At 33.8% G+C, this 19,195-nt stretch overlaps 3 protein-coding genes across 3 annotated transcripts; all 3 read left to right on the forward strand.

Moving 5' to 3' along the window:
• Positions 1-574: 574 nt before the first annotated feature.
• LOC113862194 lies at positions 575-2,093 on the forward strand. Its single transcript, XM_027495309.1, has 3 exons — positions 575-658; positions 1,065-1,790; positions 1,842-2,093. The coding sequence occupies exons 1-3, from the start codon at positions 575-577 to the stop codon at positions 2,091-2,093; spliced, it is 1,062 nt and encodes a 353-aa protein (XP_027351110.1).
• Positions 2,094-4,261: 2,168 nt separating this feature from the next.
• Positions 4,262-5,685, forward strand: LOC113862195 (uncharacterized mitochondrial protein AtMg00810-like). Its single transcript, XM_027495310.1, has 2 exons — positions 4,262-5,427; positions 5,655-5,685. The coding sequence occupies exons 1-2, from the start codon at positions 4,262-4,264 to the stop codon at positions 5,683-5,685; spliced, it is 1,197 nt and encodes a 398-aa protein (XP_027351111.1).
• Positions 5,686-8,459: 2,774 nt separating this feature from the next.
• LOC113861573 (protein NRT1/ PTR FAMILY 3.1-like) lies at positions 8,460-12,752 on the forward strand. Its single transcript, XM_027494488.1, has 4 exons — positions 8,460-8,580; positions 9,941-10,158; positions 10,770-11,329; positions 11,810-12,752. Exons 1-4 carry the CDS (start codon positions 8,460-8,462, stop codon positions 12,750-12,752), a joined length of 1,842 nt encoding a protein of 613 aa, XP_027350289.1.
• The last annotated feature ends 6,443 nt before the right edge of the window (positions 12,753-19,195 follow it).

The following is a 19,195-nucleotide window of genomic DNA, read 5'->3' on the forward strand; positions in this document are numbered from 1 at the left end:
CTTGTCAATCTAATTTTTTGACCCGTTTTAGTTATTATTAGTCAAGGGACTAGAAAACCTTTAGAAACTCCTCGAAAAGGCTTTCAGTCTTATAGACTTAGAATAATTTTTTACTAGTCCTATTTTTTGAGCCGTTTTGAGTGTCAGGGGCTTAAATGTAGTTTCTTTCTTGAGGCTTTTTTTATGATTCTTGCAATTTTCATCGTGTGAAGGCTCTTCTCTAAACCCTCTAAAACTTCTTAAAAAGTAAATCCTTCAACAAGATTTTATAACTTTAGAAAATTTTCCTTACCCCAAACAATTTCATAATCAAAAGAGACCTGATTATGGTGATTTCATTTTGCACATAAAATCTTACCAAGAGTAATATATTAAATATTAGTTAGAGTAGGTATTTTTCCTCTCTAAAAGTTAAAATCATGTTAGTCATGGCTAGGCCTGTCCAAAAATGCTAAGCTCATCTGAAACTGGCTTAACTGAAAGCCCAGAACATGAACAGGGTCAGATTAGTTTATTTAGGGGAAACGCAGATTATTAAAAACGAGGTTATGAGAGTAGAAGTGGTTGGAATCGGATGAAGGGATTGAGAAAGGTCGAGTTCGAGGAGGTTCCGGTAGCCGGCGACAACACTGTTGGAAAGGGTGGAGTTGATGAGGTTGTAAGAGAGAATAAGAGACGAGAGAGAGAGAGAGAAAGCGACAGAAGGCTGCGGGAAAGGAGTCAGAGAGGGAGGCGTTGATGAGTTTGATTGTTGGGGTTAGAGAGTTGGCGCCGGGCTTTGAGGAGAAAGAGACCGTCTTGGTTTAGAGAGAGAGAGAGAGAGTTGCGGTGGAGAGAGAAAGAAGATGAGAAACAAAACCAATTGAAACTGTTAAGATATATGTAAATATATTTTGTTATTGTATTTTAGGTAAGCATATATTTAGTTTATAATTAGTTTCCTAAATATATGCCTTATATTATTAGTTACCTAATTAGTTTCCTAAGATTACGGGTTGTACATTGTATTTATTCCAAATCAGTGAATGAGATCAATTGAGGAAAATATTCTTTTATGGTATCAGATTTCTAGGGAAATTACGCTTCTTCTCCTTCATTTCCCTTCATCTATCTTATTTCTTCTTCTCACCGTCATGACGGACAACAAGAGTTCTTTCCATCCGGCTCTTGCGGTTTCCAATATACGGAACCATATCTCCATCACTCTTGAACTGGAGAATGTCCAATACTCTACATGGGCGAAACTTTTTAAAATTACTACAAGTTCTCATAAGGTCCTTCATCACATTATTCCTCCTGACAATGGCAACGAGAAGGTACCTGTGACTGAGGATGAAAAGGAATTATGGTTGACTCTTGATGCTACGGTTCTTTCTTGGCTTTATGCAACCATCTCCAATGACCTACTGCATACAATTATTGAACTCGATGCCAAGGCCATAGATGCTTGGAATAGGTTGAGAGATATTTTCCAAGACAACAAACACTCCCGTGCGGTAACTCTTGAGGCCGAATTCTCCAATACTAAGATGGAGAATTTTTCGAATGCTTCAGCATATTGTCAACGCCTCAAGTCCCTTGCTGATCAGTTGAAAAATGTTGGAGCACCGGTGTCGGAGAGCTGCCTCGTCATTCAACTTGTTTCGGGTCTCACAAGTGCATATCGTGGTTTTGGGACGTTAATTCGGCAGAGTGATCCCCTACCTCAATTTTATCAGGCTCGATCGATGCTCACACTTGAGGAAGCCATATTGGCAAAGGAGGCCGCCACGGGCTCGGAGTCAGCAATGGTGGCTGCCTCCCAATCCGTTTACGACTCAAATTCCTCACATTCAGACTAGCTACACCACCAGCAGCACCGTGGGAAACCGTCTGGATATCGCAAGAATTCTGGAAAAAAATCCGGTGCCGGTGGTCGTGGGTTCGACGGTGGAAAATCTGGCCGTGCAGGGGACGGCAGTGGTAGTCCGCAGCAGTCTGGTGGGAGTCCACAACAGCAGCCACAGTGGGGGTCTTCACCTTGGCCGAATTACCCATCTTGGGGTTGGATGCCTCAATGGGCTCCTCCATGCCCATATCCAAACCAGGGGTGAGCACGGGGTCCAGCACCACAGAGACAGAAACAACAGCCTGGCGTTCTTGGGTCACGATCATAACAGGCTTACATGGCCTCTCAGAATGGGCAGTCCACTTCTTCTGTTCCTACAAATATTAAAGTGGCGATGCATACTATGTCTCTGAGTCCCCCTGATCCATCATGGTACATAGACACCAGAGCTACCTCTTATATGACATCTTCCAATGGTAATTTCTTGTCTTATTTTAATTTGAGCAATCATCATGGCATTATTGTTGGTAGTGGTCATACTATCCCGATTCATGGCTATGGTCATACTTGCTTGCCTTCCCCTAATCCTCCCCTATCTCTTACAAATGTTCTACATGCTCCCAAAATTATCAAAAATCTTATTTCGGTTAGAAAATTCACTACTGATAACTCTATGATCGTGGAATTTGATCCTTTTAGTTTTTCTGTGAAGGATTTTCAGACGGGGATGCCAATAATGAGATGTGATAGCTAGAGTGATCTTTACCCTCTTACTACTCCTATCAACACTCAAACTCTTCCTTCAATTTTTGCCGCCATTTCTCCTAAGCTTTGGCATGATCAGTTGGCATCCGGGTGCTCCTATTTTAGATGTTCTTAAGAAAAATAAAAGCATTGCTTGTAATCGTCTTTCTAATTCTAGTCTTTGTCAATCTTGTGTTTTTGAAAAATATATTAAGTTGCCATTTGTTTCCTCTTCTACGAGTACGTCTATGCCTTTCGATATTATTCATAGTGATATTTGGACATCTCCTATTTTGAGTTCAATGGGACATCGATATTATGTTTTATTTTTGGGTGATTATTCTAATTATTTGTGGACTTTTCCGTTGACTAAAAAGTGTGATGTATTTGAGAAATTCTTAGTTTTTCGAGCCCACATTCTCACTCAATTTGAACGTTATATCAAAAATTTCCAATGTGATAATGGGAAGGAGTTTGACAATGGACCTTTTTGGGACTTGTGTAAAATTAATGGTATGTCTTTCCATCTTTCTTGCCCCCATACCTCACCTCAAAATGGGAAAGCCAAACGGAAAATTTGAACTATCAATAATATGTCTCGTACTCTTCTTGCTCATGCCTCTCTTCCTTCTTCCTTTTGGCATCATGCATTACAAATGGCTACATATCTTCTTAATATACTTCCAAGTAAGGTTTTGGGAAACACTTCTCCTCTTCAAATTCTATACCAACGGGATCCCTCATATTCTCACATTAGGGTGTTTGGGTGTCTCTGTTATCCTCGATTTCCATCCACCACAATCAATAAATTACAACCTCGATTTACCCCGTATGTGTTTTTGGGTTACTCTTCGCATTATCGTGGCTACAAGTGTTATGATTTATCTTCTAGTAAAATTATAATTTGTCGTCACGTCTTATTTGATGAGCATGTTTTCCCATTTCAGAAATTGTATTCCCTTTCTTCTACTGCTTATGAGTTCTTGTGTGATGATATGAGTACCTAAACAATGCATCACCTTCACAATCAATCTCCCAATGTTTCTGCTCCTCACATGGACCAACCGAAAACACAAACCCACCCCCTACTGGCCCAGATCCCGTGAGCCCAGACATCGCCAGCCCATACTTCCCTTCAAGACCACCCGCCTCTCCTTCCCTTAGCCCATCCTCTTCTCCTATCTCCACACCAGCAGACCAAACTGTACCTTCCCCTCATATTCCCATCCAACCGCCCCGTATGGTCACAAGGAGCCAAATGGGCATTTTTAAGCCAAACAAGAAATATGATGATGAATATGGCTTAGCTACTTCAGTTACTCGGTCTCCATTACCTCGTAACCCAGTTGCAGCACTTCGTGATCCCAATTGGAAAATGGCCATGGATGATGAATATGATGCTCTTATTACAAATAAGATGTGGGAGTTGGTGCCCTATCCACCTAATCTATGTGGCTTTTTACTCATAAAGAGAAATCTAACGGTGTGTTTGAGAGGCATAAAGCCCGTCTTGTAGGTAATGGAAAAACTCAGCAGGTTGGCATTGATTGTGGAGAAACTTTTAGCTTGGTAGTGAAACCGGCTACAATTCGCACCGTTCTTTCTATTTCTCTTTCAAAGGCATGGCCCATTCATCAGTTGTATGTCAAAAATGCTTTTCTTCATGGTGAGCTATAAGAAACAGTTTATATGCATCAACCATTGGGGTATCGTGACCATACTCATCTGGATTATGTGTGTCGTTTGCGTAAGTCATTATATGGGCTTAAACAAGCACCCCGTTCTTGGTATAAGCGGTTTGCTGATTATGTCTTGTCTCTTGGTTTTTCAAATAGCAAATGTGACCACTCATTATTTATTTATCGAAAGGGTTCACACATGGCTTACATTTTTCTCTATGTTGATGACATTATACTTACTGCCTCTTCTCATGCTCTCCGATTATCTATTATGAACCTTCTGAGCTCAGAATTTGCTATAAAGGATCTTGGTCCTTTGAACTATTTTCTTGGCATTGCAGTGACCTGGCATAAGGGTGGTATGTTCCTTTCACAACGCAAATATGCCGAAGAAATTATTGACCGAGCCGGTATGTCTTCTTGCATGTCGTCTCCAACACTGGTTAACACCAACGCTAAGGTGGGTACTACTTCTAGCGCACCTTATGAGGATCCCACTCTTTATAGGAGCCTTACTGGGGCTCTACAATATCTCACTTTCACCAGGCAGGATATCTCTTATGCGGTGCAACAGGTGTGCTTATATATGCACGATCCGAGGGTGGACCATATGCAAGCTCTCAAACGCGTTATCCAGTATTTACAAGGTACACTTGATCTTGGTCTTCATCTCAATTCATCTTCGACCTCGTCTCTTGTTTCTTATACTGATGCTGATTGGGGTGGGTGCCCTAATACGAGACGTTCTACCTCGGGTTACTGTGTGTTTTTGGGTGACAACTTGGTGTCATGGTCCTCTAAGCGTCAATCTACACTCTCTCGGTCTAGTGCAGAGGCCGAGTATAGGGGTGTTGCTAATGTGGTCTCTGAGTCGTGTTGGCTTCGAAATTTGTTATTGGAATTGCATTGTCTAGTTACCAAGGCTACTATTGTGTATTGTGACAATATTAGTGGTATCTATTTGTCGGGAAACCCGATGCAACATCGACGTACCAAATATATTGAGATGGACATACATTTCGTACGGGAAAAGGTTGCACGTGGTCAGGTTCGAGTTCTTCATGTGCCTTCACGATATCAGATTGCGAACATCTTTACTAAGGGACTTCCGCAGGTGTTGTTTGATGATTTTAGGGACAGTCTCAGTGTCCGTCGTCTTCCTGCTTTGACTGCGGGGTGTGTTAAGATATATGTAAATATATTTTGTTATTTTATTTTAGGTAAGCATATATTTAGTTTATAATTAGTTTTCTAAATATATGCCTTATATTATTAGTTACCTAATTAGTTTCCTAAGATTACGACTTGTATATTGTATTTATTCCAAGTCAGTGAATGAGATCAATTGAGGAAAATATTCTTTTAGAAACATCTTACAACGGTGTCGTTTTGGAACTCTTAAGGTTTGCTACTGTTGGTTTTGGTTGGGCATAGGATTTGCCTTTGAGATTGTGTTGGTTTTTTCATTTGCAAGGAAGAAAAAATAGAAGAAGTGAGAAGAACAGAGGTGGGTCATTAGACTGATTCTTCGACCTGCTCAACCCGCAACCCGCATAATTCATAACCTATTGAACCCGAATTTTTAAGCAGACGATTATAGTTCCAATAATCCAAAGATCAATTTGGGCTATTTTTAGGTTAACTACACCCGAAACTGTCTGACTTGACCCGTCTAATCATGGCCAAATAAAAATACGAAAGACTCTTTCTAATAATCAAACGTGGTTGACCGTTTAAAACATTTTGTACAATTATATTTACAATATGCGAAATTACAACTATATAAAAATAATAAAAGAAATATTGAATAGAATATCATAAAATTAAGCGATTCATGTGTATATATGAATTTAATGAATATATAATTACGTTTTGTTTCATGTTAAGACCCGAGAACTAATCTTAGGACTAAAACATATCGCTAAAGAAGGTACATAATGGAGAAAGTATATATATTCGGAAAGACACCAAGCATATTTAACACATTTAATCCAATAAAATAATAATAATAATAATTAAAAATAAGAAAAAATAATAGAGGACAGCACGTATCCAACAATCTTTTGGGCTTGAGTTATCCAATCTTATGTTGAAATCTATATATAGATAAAAAATCACGAGTAATAAATTATATTATGCAATAATTAAAGTGTCACGGACAACACTATGCAGAGAGAAGGCACTATGAACTTGGTCTATGCTTTGAGGATTTAATATATAATTACTGCAAATAATCTGTCTCATGTGGGAAGGTTTGATTAGATTCGAACTTCTTTGAACCCTTGCAACACAGCTTAGTATTGATTCTGATTAACTTCCAATATGGCGTAAGTGAGGACGTCATCATAATTAACATTATTCACTAACCAAAAATTTTTCTTGTCTTTTAATTTTTTGCTTCTCATTTTTATTTTCGTCTTTTTTTTAATTATTCATTAAGAAGAGTCAATTTTTAATAATTAATCACTTCGGCCTTATTTCACGTAAAACAAATGATATTTGTGAAAATTATTATGCGCACACATATAAAATAAATTCGACTTTTATACCTACTCCGATTCTTACATAATTACAAAAATTTCTTATTTTATGATATATGTTTTCTAAATTTTTATATTCAATCAAATAATATATTATATTTCATTCCAAAACATTTTTAATATCATTATTTTCTTTAAGCAATTAAAGGAATATATGAAAATTATCAATAAAATATTTTTTAATTAAACTAATTTTTAATTGTTTTAAATTAAAGAGGTTTTAAATACATATAGTTTTATATTTTAACTTAATTTTCATTATTAATAAAACATTTTTATTATTTATATTTCACTTGTATTTAAAAATATTCTTACTATAGATGGAAAGTAAAACGTCTAATTGCTAACTTAGAAAAGCAAAAAATATAAATTTCCTCTTATAAAAAAAGTTCTTATTAAAATAATATCACATGTAAAATTGACGACAGTGATCTGCTAAAGGGATAAATATTGACAAGTCATGCTTCACGTTACACCCAAGTTATTAACTAATTTAGTATCACTCTAACGAAGTCAAAGATTATGAGTCTAATGTAGAATATCAATTGAGTGTGCTTGAGGATCAAAGGGTGGTGAACTTACAAATTAGTTTCCTTAATACTTTACCTACATTAAGTTTTATTATCTTGTGTAATGACATTGAATGTAAGTGACATGTAGCTAGATGATTATAGTTATTTTATAAAGTGTGATTTAGGATGACTTAATTATGAAAGATTTTAGATGTTTAGTGTGAAAAATATAACTCTTTATTCTCAGTCTCATATGAACAAATATTATGGAAGTTTCTATTTTTTTATGCTTTTATTTTCCTTATATTTATCGCACCTGTTTCTTTGATTGTTCAACAAAACTCAAAGTTTTCGTAATTTTTCCTAAATAATGCAAACACTATATTTGCATTATTTGTTAGAACAGGGGTTCATTACTAAATGGCACCGAAGAAGGTTTAATTAAGGTTCCACAGAGAAAAATAGAGTGGAAGGTATTATTGGATTTAAACTTTCCTATAACTTGTATAAGTTGAGTGTGGTTTCAACTTCTAAACAACCCACAACTTTTTTAATGCTAATATAAACAAAAGAAAAGCAACGTATTGCATGTGCTAACACAGTAGTTTTGAATTTCGATATCTTGAGTGTCATAATTTTTTCGTCTCGAGAATATTAGAGAGACGTGTACAATTATCTTTTTAATATATATTTATGTTTATATTTATATTTATACATGTACAATTATTATGGAACTCTTTATAGTTTTAGTACTTTTTTCAACTTAAAAATTTCTATCTATATTTATTATTTTCTTAATATATTAAATAGGGCGGGCCCACATTTGGATGAGCATTATGTTTTACTAAATTATACAAATTTATTTCAAAATTTTTAAAAATATAAAAACCTAGTCAATGGTGTTATACTAAATGAATTCTTATAATTTATTTACATTTTAAGTAATTTTTTAAAATTTAGTGAAAAATAATTAACGATTGTGAATATAATTAAGAATTTACATAAGTTTTTTTCCTTTTCCGAATATAAAGATCATGTTAAAAACTTAAACTATAAAGACGCATAAAACAATTGAACATTGTTGTACATAGAATAAGAAATGGAAGGTATGGTATATATAAGCATAGACAATATCGGTATGTAGAAGATATAGGATATGGAAGCAGAGAAGAGCATTGGAGGCAATGGCGAGATCGCCGAGACAGAAGAGGAAGTGAACAATAAGAAGAGCAAGCGACATCGACGAGGAGGCATAAGAGCTTTACCTTTCATCCTTGGTAACCCCTTTCATTCTTTCTCACTGTTATCTTTCCCTGTTAAATTTAATTAATTTTCTTCACATTCATTTCCACCTCAATTCCTGCCATTGTGTCCTTCAAATAATTGGTTTGGTTTGACATCAGAGAGAGAGAGAGAGAGAGAGAGAAAAGACAGTGTCTATCGGTAGCTGTGCTTGTGGGATTCTCTATACTAAGTGCCATCGTTGAATTTGCACTTGTACATAAGTTACACTGGACTAGTTTTGTTGGATTCACCTGTTAATTTTAATTTTAAATTCAATTTACATTTTTTAAAATCTCGTTTGATTAAGTTCGAATGGAAGTTCAGTCTGAAAAATTTTTACAAACTTAAGACAATCTTAAACTTAGATATTATTTTACAAGTTGAAATTAGATGCAAACTTTTTTTTTCTTTTTTTACTTTAACTCGTTAAAATTAGTGTCCATTGAATGAGTAATGATATTTGTACAATAAAAAATGTGACATTATTTATACAAAATAAATGGAATACGTGCAAATGCATTTCTTTTTCATTTACTATCTAGCAATGAAGTAGTATAATTAATAATAAGTTATGATGTCAAAATGTATTGTTTTCAGTACCAAATATATGTTGGCTTAGCTCCTTTTATAAATCAATTACTCGAATTAATTAATAGTATTAGAGAAGACTAAGAGTACTAGGCTATATGTTGCAAATTTTGCTATTTCTATATGTACAAATAAAACTGTTTATCAATGAACTGATACGGTTATGTGATTGTTCCTTCCGGTCTTTTTTTATTTAAAAATAAAAAATATTGATATTTATAATATACAATCTCTTATAAAATTTTAAAAATATTTATTAATTTTTTACTTATTTATTCTTTATTATTAATTTTTTCCAGCTTCTTAACGATTAATATAATAATAAAGTTTGACACTAGGATATACTTAATATATTGTAATTATTTTTTCAAATACTAATGCATCAATACTTCCATTAATCTTTATAATTCTTCTTTCATTCTTTTAAATTTTTACCTTCATGAAACTACAGTTTCTATAATGCAATATGCACGCACGCATAAGAGCACAAAGAATGGCCCTGAGAATTTATGACATTCATAATTTCTGTTATTAAAAAGAATAATAAAAAAATGTCTTAGTATATATATATATATATCCTTCTTAAACTAATATAAATATAAAAATTCTTACATTCAATTTAAATTTTTCATTAAAGTTAAATAAAAGGTTCATACAAATATAAGATTTTTTAGACTTATACTAGTATAAGAAGATTCTGCCTATATATATATATATGAACCAAAGATTAATTTGGCCTTGTGTGTTATGCATATGAATGTGCAGCAAATGAAATATGTGACAGATTTGCGAGCTCTGGTTTTCATTCGAACATGATAACCTACCTTACACAACAGATGAACATGCCATTGGTATCAGCCTCCATCACTCTCACCAACTTTACTGGCACATCAAACTTCACTCCTCTGCTTGGTGCTTTCATTGCTGATTCCTATGCTGGCCGATTTTGGACCATTGTTGTGGCTTCTTTCATCTATGAACTGGTTTCTTACATTCTCCGCTTATCTCTCTACAGTAAATCGCTGTAATAGTCAACTGCTGATTATCCTCATCAAGCTTGGATATAACTCTCAACTATTTTAAATATTTATCTTAATTAAAAGTTGACAAATGTTAAACAGTGCCTAAAGGGTGTAGGTTAAAGAATCAAAAGTGCAAAATTTTTATTAAAAAATATTATTGATATACATTTTCGGTAATTTTTAATGTATTCTAGTATGATTTTAATAAAAAAATTATTTTTGATTTCTTAATTGGTGTCTTCAAAACATTGGTTAACAAGTATATGTCTTTAGTGAGAGAGGTACAATATAAGCCATGTAGCATGACATAAGAAAAAAAGAATGAGATTAAATGTAACTAAAAATGCAAGATTTTTTAAAACTAATTTTAAAGATTCAACACTTTTATTTTCTAACATTTTTAATTTAAATATTTGTTTATAAGTTAGATTTTAAACTCTCAAATTTCAAATATCTTTCTATGATCAATCATATCAATCTGAAACAATTTCAATCCAAATGAAGTGTTCTGGTGTAAACATTTTGCAAATTATTCTGCCAGTAATTTTGCCATATTATTTTCCTTGATGCAGGGATTGGTTGTGATAACTGTATCAGCTGTACTGCCATATCTGCACCCCACACCATGCCCAACTCAAGTGAATTGCCAAAAAGCCACATCATCACAACTATGGATACTCTACACCTCTCTATTCCTCATTTCACTTGGGACAGGTGGTATTAGACCTTGTGTTGTGCCCTTTTCAGCAGACCAATTTGATATGACCAAGAAAGGTGTGGAATCAAGGAAGTGGAACCTCTTCAATTGGTACTTTTTTTGCATGGGATTGGCTTCTCTAAGTGCTTTGACCATTGTGGTTTACATTCAAGACAACTTGGGTTGGGGCTGGGGCCTTGGGATTCCAACCATTGCAATGTTCTTATCCATCATAGCCTTTGTGTTGGGCTCACCACTCTATAAGACTGTGAAACCAGGTAGTAGTCCATTGGTTCGTTTGGCCCAAGTGCTTGTGGCAGCTATAAGGAAGAGGAAGGAGGCTTTGCCAGAGGATCCCAAGTTTTTGTACCAAAATAGGGAGCTCGATGCTGCTATTTCTTTGGAAGGAAGGCTTTTACACGCCGATCAATTTAAGTAAGTTTAAGTGATTATCTGAATTTGGTTTTTTTCCACAATTATAATAACATTGGGTAACACTCAAGAACAAAAGACACAAGAATTTTTAATATAATTTAGAACTAAAAAAGCAATCATGTTGGTTCTTGCATGTAATTTTCCCTTAATATCTTGTTATTAAAAAATAGGTGATCTAAAAAATATAAATATAAATAAATAAATTTTGAGAAGAGAATAAGAAAATTGTTATCAAATAATAAGGATCACCATTATTAGTTGTAAGAATTATTTAGATTAAGGATGGTGTCTTTATTTCCTCAATAACTAGACTTACGTATCTCTTACTTATATTGTATTTACTTCTCGTATTTTCAAGTAACGTGGGGCTTCTTTTATTTTGAACGGGCCTTATTCACCTTACATTTGCAAGTATCTTTGATAATTTAGTGACTGAATTTGCATTTGTATATTCAACATCACTTGACTATTCAAATGCAGATGGTTAGACAAGGCTGCAACTGTGACAGAGGAAGAGTCCAGAGATCCAAATGCACCACCAAACTTGTGGAAATTAGCCACTGTCCACAGAGTTGAGGAGCTAAAATGCATAATTAGAATGCTTCCAATTTGGGCATCAGGAATTTTGCTCGTAACTGCTTCATCAAATCAACAAAGCTTTGTGATTCAACAAGCTCGCACAATGAACCGTCACCTCTCTCATTCATTCCAAATTCCCCCAGCTAGCATGTCCATTTTCAATGTTCTAACCATGATAGTAGGTGTTGTTCTCTATGAACGCCTCTTTGTTCCCTTTGCCCGTAGATTCACTGGGAAACCTTCAGGAATCACATGCCTACAAAGAATGGGAGTAGGTTTTGTTGTTAACATTGTAGCCACATTAGTTTCAGCACTTGTGGAAATCAAAAGAAAACAAGTTGCTGCCAAGTACCATTTATTAGATGATCCTAATGCCACTATTCCTATTAGTGTATTTTGGTTGGTACCACAATATTGTCTACATGGGGTGGCTGAAGTTTTCATGATTGTTGGACACTTGGAATTTCTCTATGATCAATCACCTGAAAGCATGAGAAGTAGTGCTACTGCTCTATATTGCATAACTACAGCAATTGGAAACTATGTTGGTACATTATTGGTGTCACTAGTGCATAAGTATTCTGGCAAGGAAAGGAATTGGTTACCTAATAGGAACCTCAATAGGGGTAGATTGGAGTGCTATTATTTTCTTGTTAGTGGGATTCAAGTTATAAATCTCATTTATTATTTAATATGTGCTTGGTTTTACACTTACAAGCCCTTGGAGGAAGTTAGTGAAATAAACAAGCAAGAAGATTTGGAACAGGATAATGAAATTGTCTCATCTGTCAAGGTAAACGATGGTACGGAGGAAGAAAAGAGAGAAATTACTAATAATGAATGAATTTATGGTCTCATATATTGATAGCAGTATTGGAATCTGATGGATTTTCCATATTCCTCATCTAATGCATTTCTTTATATTTTCAAATGTGCTTAGTCTTTTGACATCCACGGGTGATTTTATTTCCATAAAATATTGAAGAATTGTTACTAAAATGTGAACTTATAATATCTCGACATGTCTAAGTTGCTTCTTACGTCATAATTAGTCATATTTTTTTAAGTTGGAAAGTTCCTCAGAACCATAGCTAAAATTGAAGTGACGGTAGGAACTACATAGAACCTGTCAACCTACAATTATGTTGATTGATTAATTCTCGTCTGGAGGAGTGTCGAAGTTCTCCTTGTTAGGAGGGCTGAATTACTATTTATTTCATGGAGTTTTTAACTCGAAATCACTTGCTTGTAATTTAAACTCTAACGCAGCACTATATTTTCTGGTGGTTTAGCACATATAATACTTCGGTTTTGTTATAAGCATGCACCGTTACAATTGAGATTGGCTAGTAAAATTTCAAGTTCTAAGATGCATCTTCCGTTTAGTTTTTCCTCTCCATTTTTTGATAATTGAATATTTGATGTTTTCAATAGAAGTTTGTCTTGATTTGGCTTTGGGTGGTGGGATTCCCTAATTTTGAAAACAAGAGAATCTTACATGGAAGCTACTGTCAAATTTGGGTTTTGTCCAAAAACCAATTTAAAATCAGAATTAATCCATTTTAAAAAAAATAAATCAATTTGGATTTAAAATCCTATTTACACAATTAGTTTATAATTGAATTTGGGTTAGTTTTATATTAAATCCTATTTACAGAAATAATATGTGAATGAGAGTTTACTTGGGGAAATGGTTTATGCCCATTAGACAGGGTTGGAATGCAGGGGAATGAGATAAATCTAACAAATCATGGGCCTTGCAATGGTTATATATATTCTAAAAGCTCTTTACATGAGAAATCTGAGCTGGTGATTGTGATTCTTTTTTTCGTTTTTGGTGAACAGGTGACTGTGATTCGTTGCTAGCGTATGATGTTCAGTGGAGAACAAACGAAGATGTTCGATAGATTTAGGATGACACAGCTGACACAATAGAAGATTGACTAGGATGTCAATGGCTTTAGATTGGATATCTTTATAAATTTTTAAAAAATTAAATGAGAATACTTTGTAAAAAATATAAAAATATAAAATACTCTTATATAATTAATAATTATATATGATGATTTTGTCAATACACGTTATTGTTAATTTCCTGATTGATATTAAAAGGGTATACAAACTTCTCAATATTCGAAGATACTGGAGAAATTTTCTATTATTATTATTATTATTATTATTATTATTATTATTATTTTAGATGAGTAAGTGCAATATCTTTTGATAGGAGTTTATAAACATGATTTTGAAAAAATATATATAAATTTTTGCAATTGATTTTATCTTAAAATAAGTTTAAAATGATGTAATTTAAATTTAAAAATGTTAATTATTTTGAAAAAAAAATTTATAATAAAATTTAGTATATATTTAAAACTTATTAATTTATTCATTACTCATAGTTTAGTTTTCATTTGTATTCTTTAAATTTTTAATTTTTAACTTTACCGTAATCTTTAAAAGCATTAAAGCCTCACGTCATTTACATTTTATACATTTTTATCAAATATAATATTTTTTTAGATTTTTATTATTTAATGTTGAGATAAACTTTTAAAACTTTTATAACAATGAGAAGTAGTTATTGTTTCATGAAAAATAGATTCACTTCATTGAGCTTCTTGAAATTTTGATAAATAAATATAAAATTCATTAAAAAAAGAATATTTTAGTATAAAAAATTTCAAATAAATGTTTAAAAGTGCTTTATTGAAAACTTAGAATTGATTAAATTTTTAAAAGAAAGAAGTTATAATTTTTTAAACTAAAAGAAAAATTAATGTAATTATGTATTTTTTTTAAAAAAATTACTCAAATTTTTTTTCTTTATTTGTTTTAATTCAAATTTGATTCACGTCGTGTATCTAAAATATTATGAATATGAGTCTACCATTAAAGATATTTTGTATTTATATAAAAATTCGAACTTGAAATTTTATTTATTCAAAATTTTTAATTAAAAAGTCAATATTTATTTAAATCTTATATTATTCTTTTACAAAATCACGTTTCAATAAAATAAAATAAATCTTAAATATGAAAGAAGTCTATTCATTTACATGCACTTTTGATTATAGTCTTTGTCAATGTTCTTTTTTATATATACATGCTTTACATCCCTAAATTTTTATATACCCAATCTTTTTCCTTTAACAGCCGTTAGAAACACAACCGAGAAAATGAAATTCTAAGTAATCTTACAATGAGTGACCCATGCAACTACGATGGCCATTTTGACTTCTGCATAATAATCCATAACACGAACCCTGGCTATGCCCATCTTGACCCAATTCTAGTTTTGGCTCAGCCATAGCCATCCATGCAATTTGTAGCACCAAAGGATCCTCCAACTTCGACAAAATTACCACATTTTTTTTAGTGTGCTGCATCAAAGACTAACAAAACATATACTCAACCCATTACTGTACTAAGAACTAATTTATAGTTTTACGTAACATTTCAACGCAATCAGCACATGCCCAGAGATGAGCAACTTGACGTGATAGCCATCTCAGCAAACGCACTGCAATATCATCTGTACCAAAAAGTCAATCGCTAATTATTTAGTTACTAATCAGTGAGTTGTCACCTCCAATATTTAAGATTGCTAACAGATTCCACTTGTTTTTAAATATTGTCGTACAGAGTTCAGACAACGAAGAGAACTGCAACTTGCAAATAGAAACAAGTATATTTGTATTAGAAAAATATCAATTTGCAAATATCTTTATTAGTTGTTACTTTTGGTTTCTAACTATATTTTAATTTCTCGTGTTTTCTTCCATCATTTTTCTTGAAGTGTGCTGTAGCTATTCAGTAATAGTTATTCACAGAGAAAACATTGTTATAAGTCCAAACAAATTTTATATATAATTTGTTTAACTATCATTCCTAGTACCCTTATAGTTATGTCCTTAAGACAGAGTGCTTGATTAGATACAAAATATTGTAGTCTTGACCATCACTAAGACTCCTAGCACTATATATCATTTTAAAGGAAATACGAAAATTTTAATTTCAGTATTTTTTGTTAATCTCATGCTTTGCCTTGTATAATATACAGCTTTTTTTATATGACCCAATAACTCCATTTTCAGATAATAATAATAATAATAATAATAATAATAATAATAATAATAATAAATTCTTTTTCTCATGATCTAGGTGTAAACAGATGCGTCGTCATTATATTATATTTGTATATTTCAGGATTAAATTTATAATTAAATAGTAGATTAATATAATTTGGATAAAAAAGATATTTATTTTGTTTTGATAAATCTCTAAAACAAAAGACAAGCTATGGCAGTCAATTTTGGTCAGGCTAGAATTCCAAAGTACATTTATGTTAGAGATAACTAAAAAAATATTTGAGGAATTTTAGTATTTTTTTTGCAAGATTAATTTAGAAAGGAGTAAATTCTTTTTTTAAAATCTAGAGTGTAGATATCATTCATGAGAGTATTGGTATGAGTCAACAAATATACCAGATCTTGTGTGTAATTAGGATTATAGCTGTTGAGATTCTTATGATTAAGGGATGACAGTAGTTTAGTATCAGATATTTTGTTTTCTTTTATACCTCCCTATAATTATTCCTCTATAACTGTATTTATTTGAATACCTTATGAATGAGAAAGACAACGAATTATGTTCCGATATGGTATCAGAGTGCAAGGTTCTGGGTTCTTATGAATAGATCTAGAAAGGAAACTTGCGCTTCGTGCATCAATGGAAGACCCACCATCACCAACAGCCAAGACGGCCAAAACCTCCACCTCTGTTGAATCCACACTCGAAAGTTTAACGACCAAGATAACACAGGCCATGATGATAGCCAATACCTCATCACCCATCTCTAATTCTACGAAAGTTCTAATAAATGTAAAGTTAGATAGATTGAATTATGCGTTGTGGTCCCAAGTTGTTGAGATGTACATTGTAGGCAAGGACAAACTAGGGTACATCAATGGAGATCTCTCATAGCTACCAGAAAATGACCCATCATATCCTTTTGAAAATGGTGAACTGAAAATGTCATTGTCAAAGGGTGGTTGATAAACTCAATGGAGTCCTCCCTAGTCAAAAACTTCATCCGTTTCACGACGGCTAAATAGGTTTGGGATTCAATTGCTACAACCTACTTTGATGGTTCGGACTCATCATAAGTTTATGACCTTCGGCGACGTGTTAGTCGAATACGACAAGGCGATAGATCCATTGAGAAGTACTACAATGACCTGCAAGGATTATGGCGTGAAATCAACTTTTGTCGTCCTAATCCAATGGAATGTGCCTCATATATACAAAAATAGAACTCTCCTACAGGAGGAAAGAGTCTATGTTTATTTAGATGGATTGAATGACAGACTTGACAACATTAGGAGTGATGTTCTTCAGCTGAAGCCCTTCCCCACTGTTGAGCAAGCTTATACATACGTCTGAAGGGAGGATTCTTGCCAATCAATGATGTCATATGGGTTGGAGACTCCCTCTGATGGTGCTGTTATGATCACTACAGGGGGTAAACAACCACATTTGATGAAGGGAGGATTAAGAACCAACTCTAAGAATCAATTTAGTGGGGGAAAGTGCACTCACTGTGGAAACACAAAGCACACTCGAGATACATGCTTTAAATTGCATGGCTATCCAGATTGGTGGCATGAGTTACAAGCCCGGAAGAAGCAGGGGACCATCACAGGAAGCGCTCTAAGAGGTGCATCAGGAGTGAACAGGGTGAGTTGCTATTGTTACTACCTCTGAACTTCAATTATCCCTCATTCCTTCTACAGATTCTCCCACAAACAGTGGTAGAGATTCTTGCATAGACACTGGTGGAGGTAATTATGGATAGATTCTTTGTACTACTAGAGCTCCCAATAACCATAATTGGATTATTGTCTCTGGGGCAACGGATTACATGACCTTTGATCCTAGAGATTTCTCTCAGATGACTTTACCACGGAGAACACATATTACTAATGCTAACAGAATCGGTTACCCAGTTACTGGGGTGGAACAATTCCCATATCCCCTTCTTTGTCCTTATCTCAAACTCTTTTAGTTCCATCCTTATCAAATAAATTGTTATCGGTGAGTCAACTTACTGAAGAACTTAATTGTGTAACATTGATGTATCCTTTATTCTGTCTTATCTAGGATATTTTCAGCAAGGAGATCACTGGACGTGGTACTAAGCGAGAGGGTTGTACTACTTAGATGACTTCAGTCCAATAAGAGCAAATCTAGGCAACACATGACCACGAGCAAGGACAGACAACTTTGGCTATGGCATTGTAGATTGGGGCACTCATTGTTTAGCTACTTAAGACATCTTCTACCAAATCTTTTTTCATGCTCACAAAATATAGAACTTACGTGTGATACATCTATTTTGGCTAAAAGCCATAGAGTCTCTTATCCAGCAAGTTTAGATAAAAGTTTTGCTCCTTTCTTTTTAATATATTCTGATGTCTGGGGGCCTTCTTTGATTACTTCCTCCTCTGGTTACTGTTGGTTTATGATCTTTGTTGATGATTGCACTCGAATGACCTGGTTGTACCACATGAAAACTAAGGATGAAGTGTTCTCTATTTTTCAAACCTTTCATACCATGGTTCAAACCCAATTTTCCAAGCAAATACATGTTCTTTGCTCTGATAATGGCGGGAAGTTTATTAACTGAAAATTTCAGGCATATTTCCGTGAGCATAGTCTGATTCATGAAATATCTTATTCACAAACTCCACAACAGAATGGTATCGCTGAAAGGAAAAATTATCATATTTTGGAGATTACACGAACATTACTTCTTGGAACACATGTGCCAAGTCATTTTTGGAGTGATGCAGTCGCTATCGCTGTACATTTGCTCAATAGGATGCCATCAAGTCTTAAAATTGAAGACTCCCTTACAGATCTTATCTACTCATGTCTCTCTCCCCATGGTTCTTATGCTTCCTCCTCAAATCTTTGGCTGTGTTGCATTTATCCACCTTCATAAAAACCAGCGAACAAAGCTAGATCCATGTGTGGTTCGATGCTTATTCCTAGGGTATAGAATGCATCAAAAGGGGTATAGGTGCTTTGATCCTACAACCAATCACACCTATATCACCATGGATGTGACGTTCATTGAATCTGAGCCCTTCTTTCAACAGCTTGTGCCTAATTTACCTCTTCAGGAGGAGAATATAAATGAAGAGCCAAATTGGTTAATGGCTCTAGAAGTTGGAGGAGTTGAATTAAGAGGCTCTCTACAAGGTAACCCTATAGTGGAAGGTC

This window comes from Abrus precatorius, unplaced genomic scaffold, assembly GCF_003935025.1.
Source record: "Abrus precatorius isolate BTA unplaced genomic scaffold, Abrus_2018 Scaffold3, whole genome shotgun sequence".
NCBI classification, from domain to species: Eukaryota; Viridiplantae; Streptophyta; class Magnoliopsida; order Fabales; family Fabaceae; genus Abrus; species Abrus precatorius.

Coding starts and splice junctions, on each gene's coding strand:
- LOC113862194 (XM_027495309.1), top strand. CDS start 575: ATGAAGGGATTGAGAAAGGTCGAGTTCGAGGAGGTTCCGGTAGCCGGC. Junction 659..1,064: donor AGGGTGGAGTTGATGAGGTT/GTAAGAGAGAAT, acceptor TTATGGTATCAG/ATTTCTAGGGAAATTACGCT. Junction 1,791..1,841: donor CGGGCTCGGAGTCAGCAATG/GTGGCTGCCTCC, acceptor CATTCAGACTAG/CTACACCACCAGCAGCACCG.
- LOC113862195 (XM_027495310.1), top strand. CDS start 4,262: ATGCATCAACCATTGGGGTATCGTGACCATACTCATCTGGATTATGTG. Junction 5,428..5,654: donor CTTCCTGCTTTGACTGCGGG/GTGTGTTAAGAT, acceptor GGAACTCTTAAG/GTTTGCTACTGTTGGTTTTG.
- LOC113861573 (XM_027494488.1), top strand. CDS start 8,460: ATGGAAGCAGAGAAGAGCATTGGAGGCAATGGCGAGATCGCCGAGACA. Junction 8,581..9,940: donor AGCTTTACCTTTCATCCTTG/GTAACCCCTTTC, acceptor ATGAATGTGCAG/CAAATGAAATATGTGACAGA. Junction 11,330..11,809: donor TTACACGCCGATCAATTTAA/GTAAGTTTAAGT, acceptor ATTCAAATGCAG/ATGGTTAGACAAGGCTGCAA.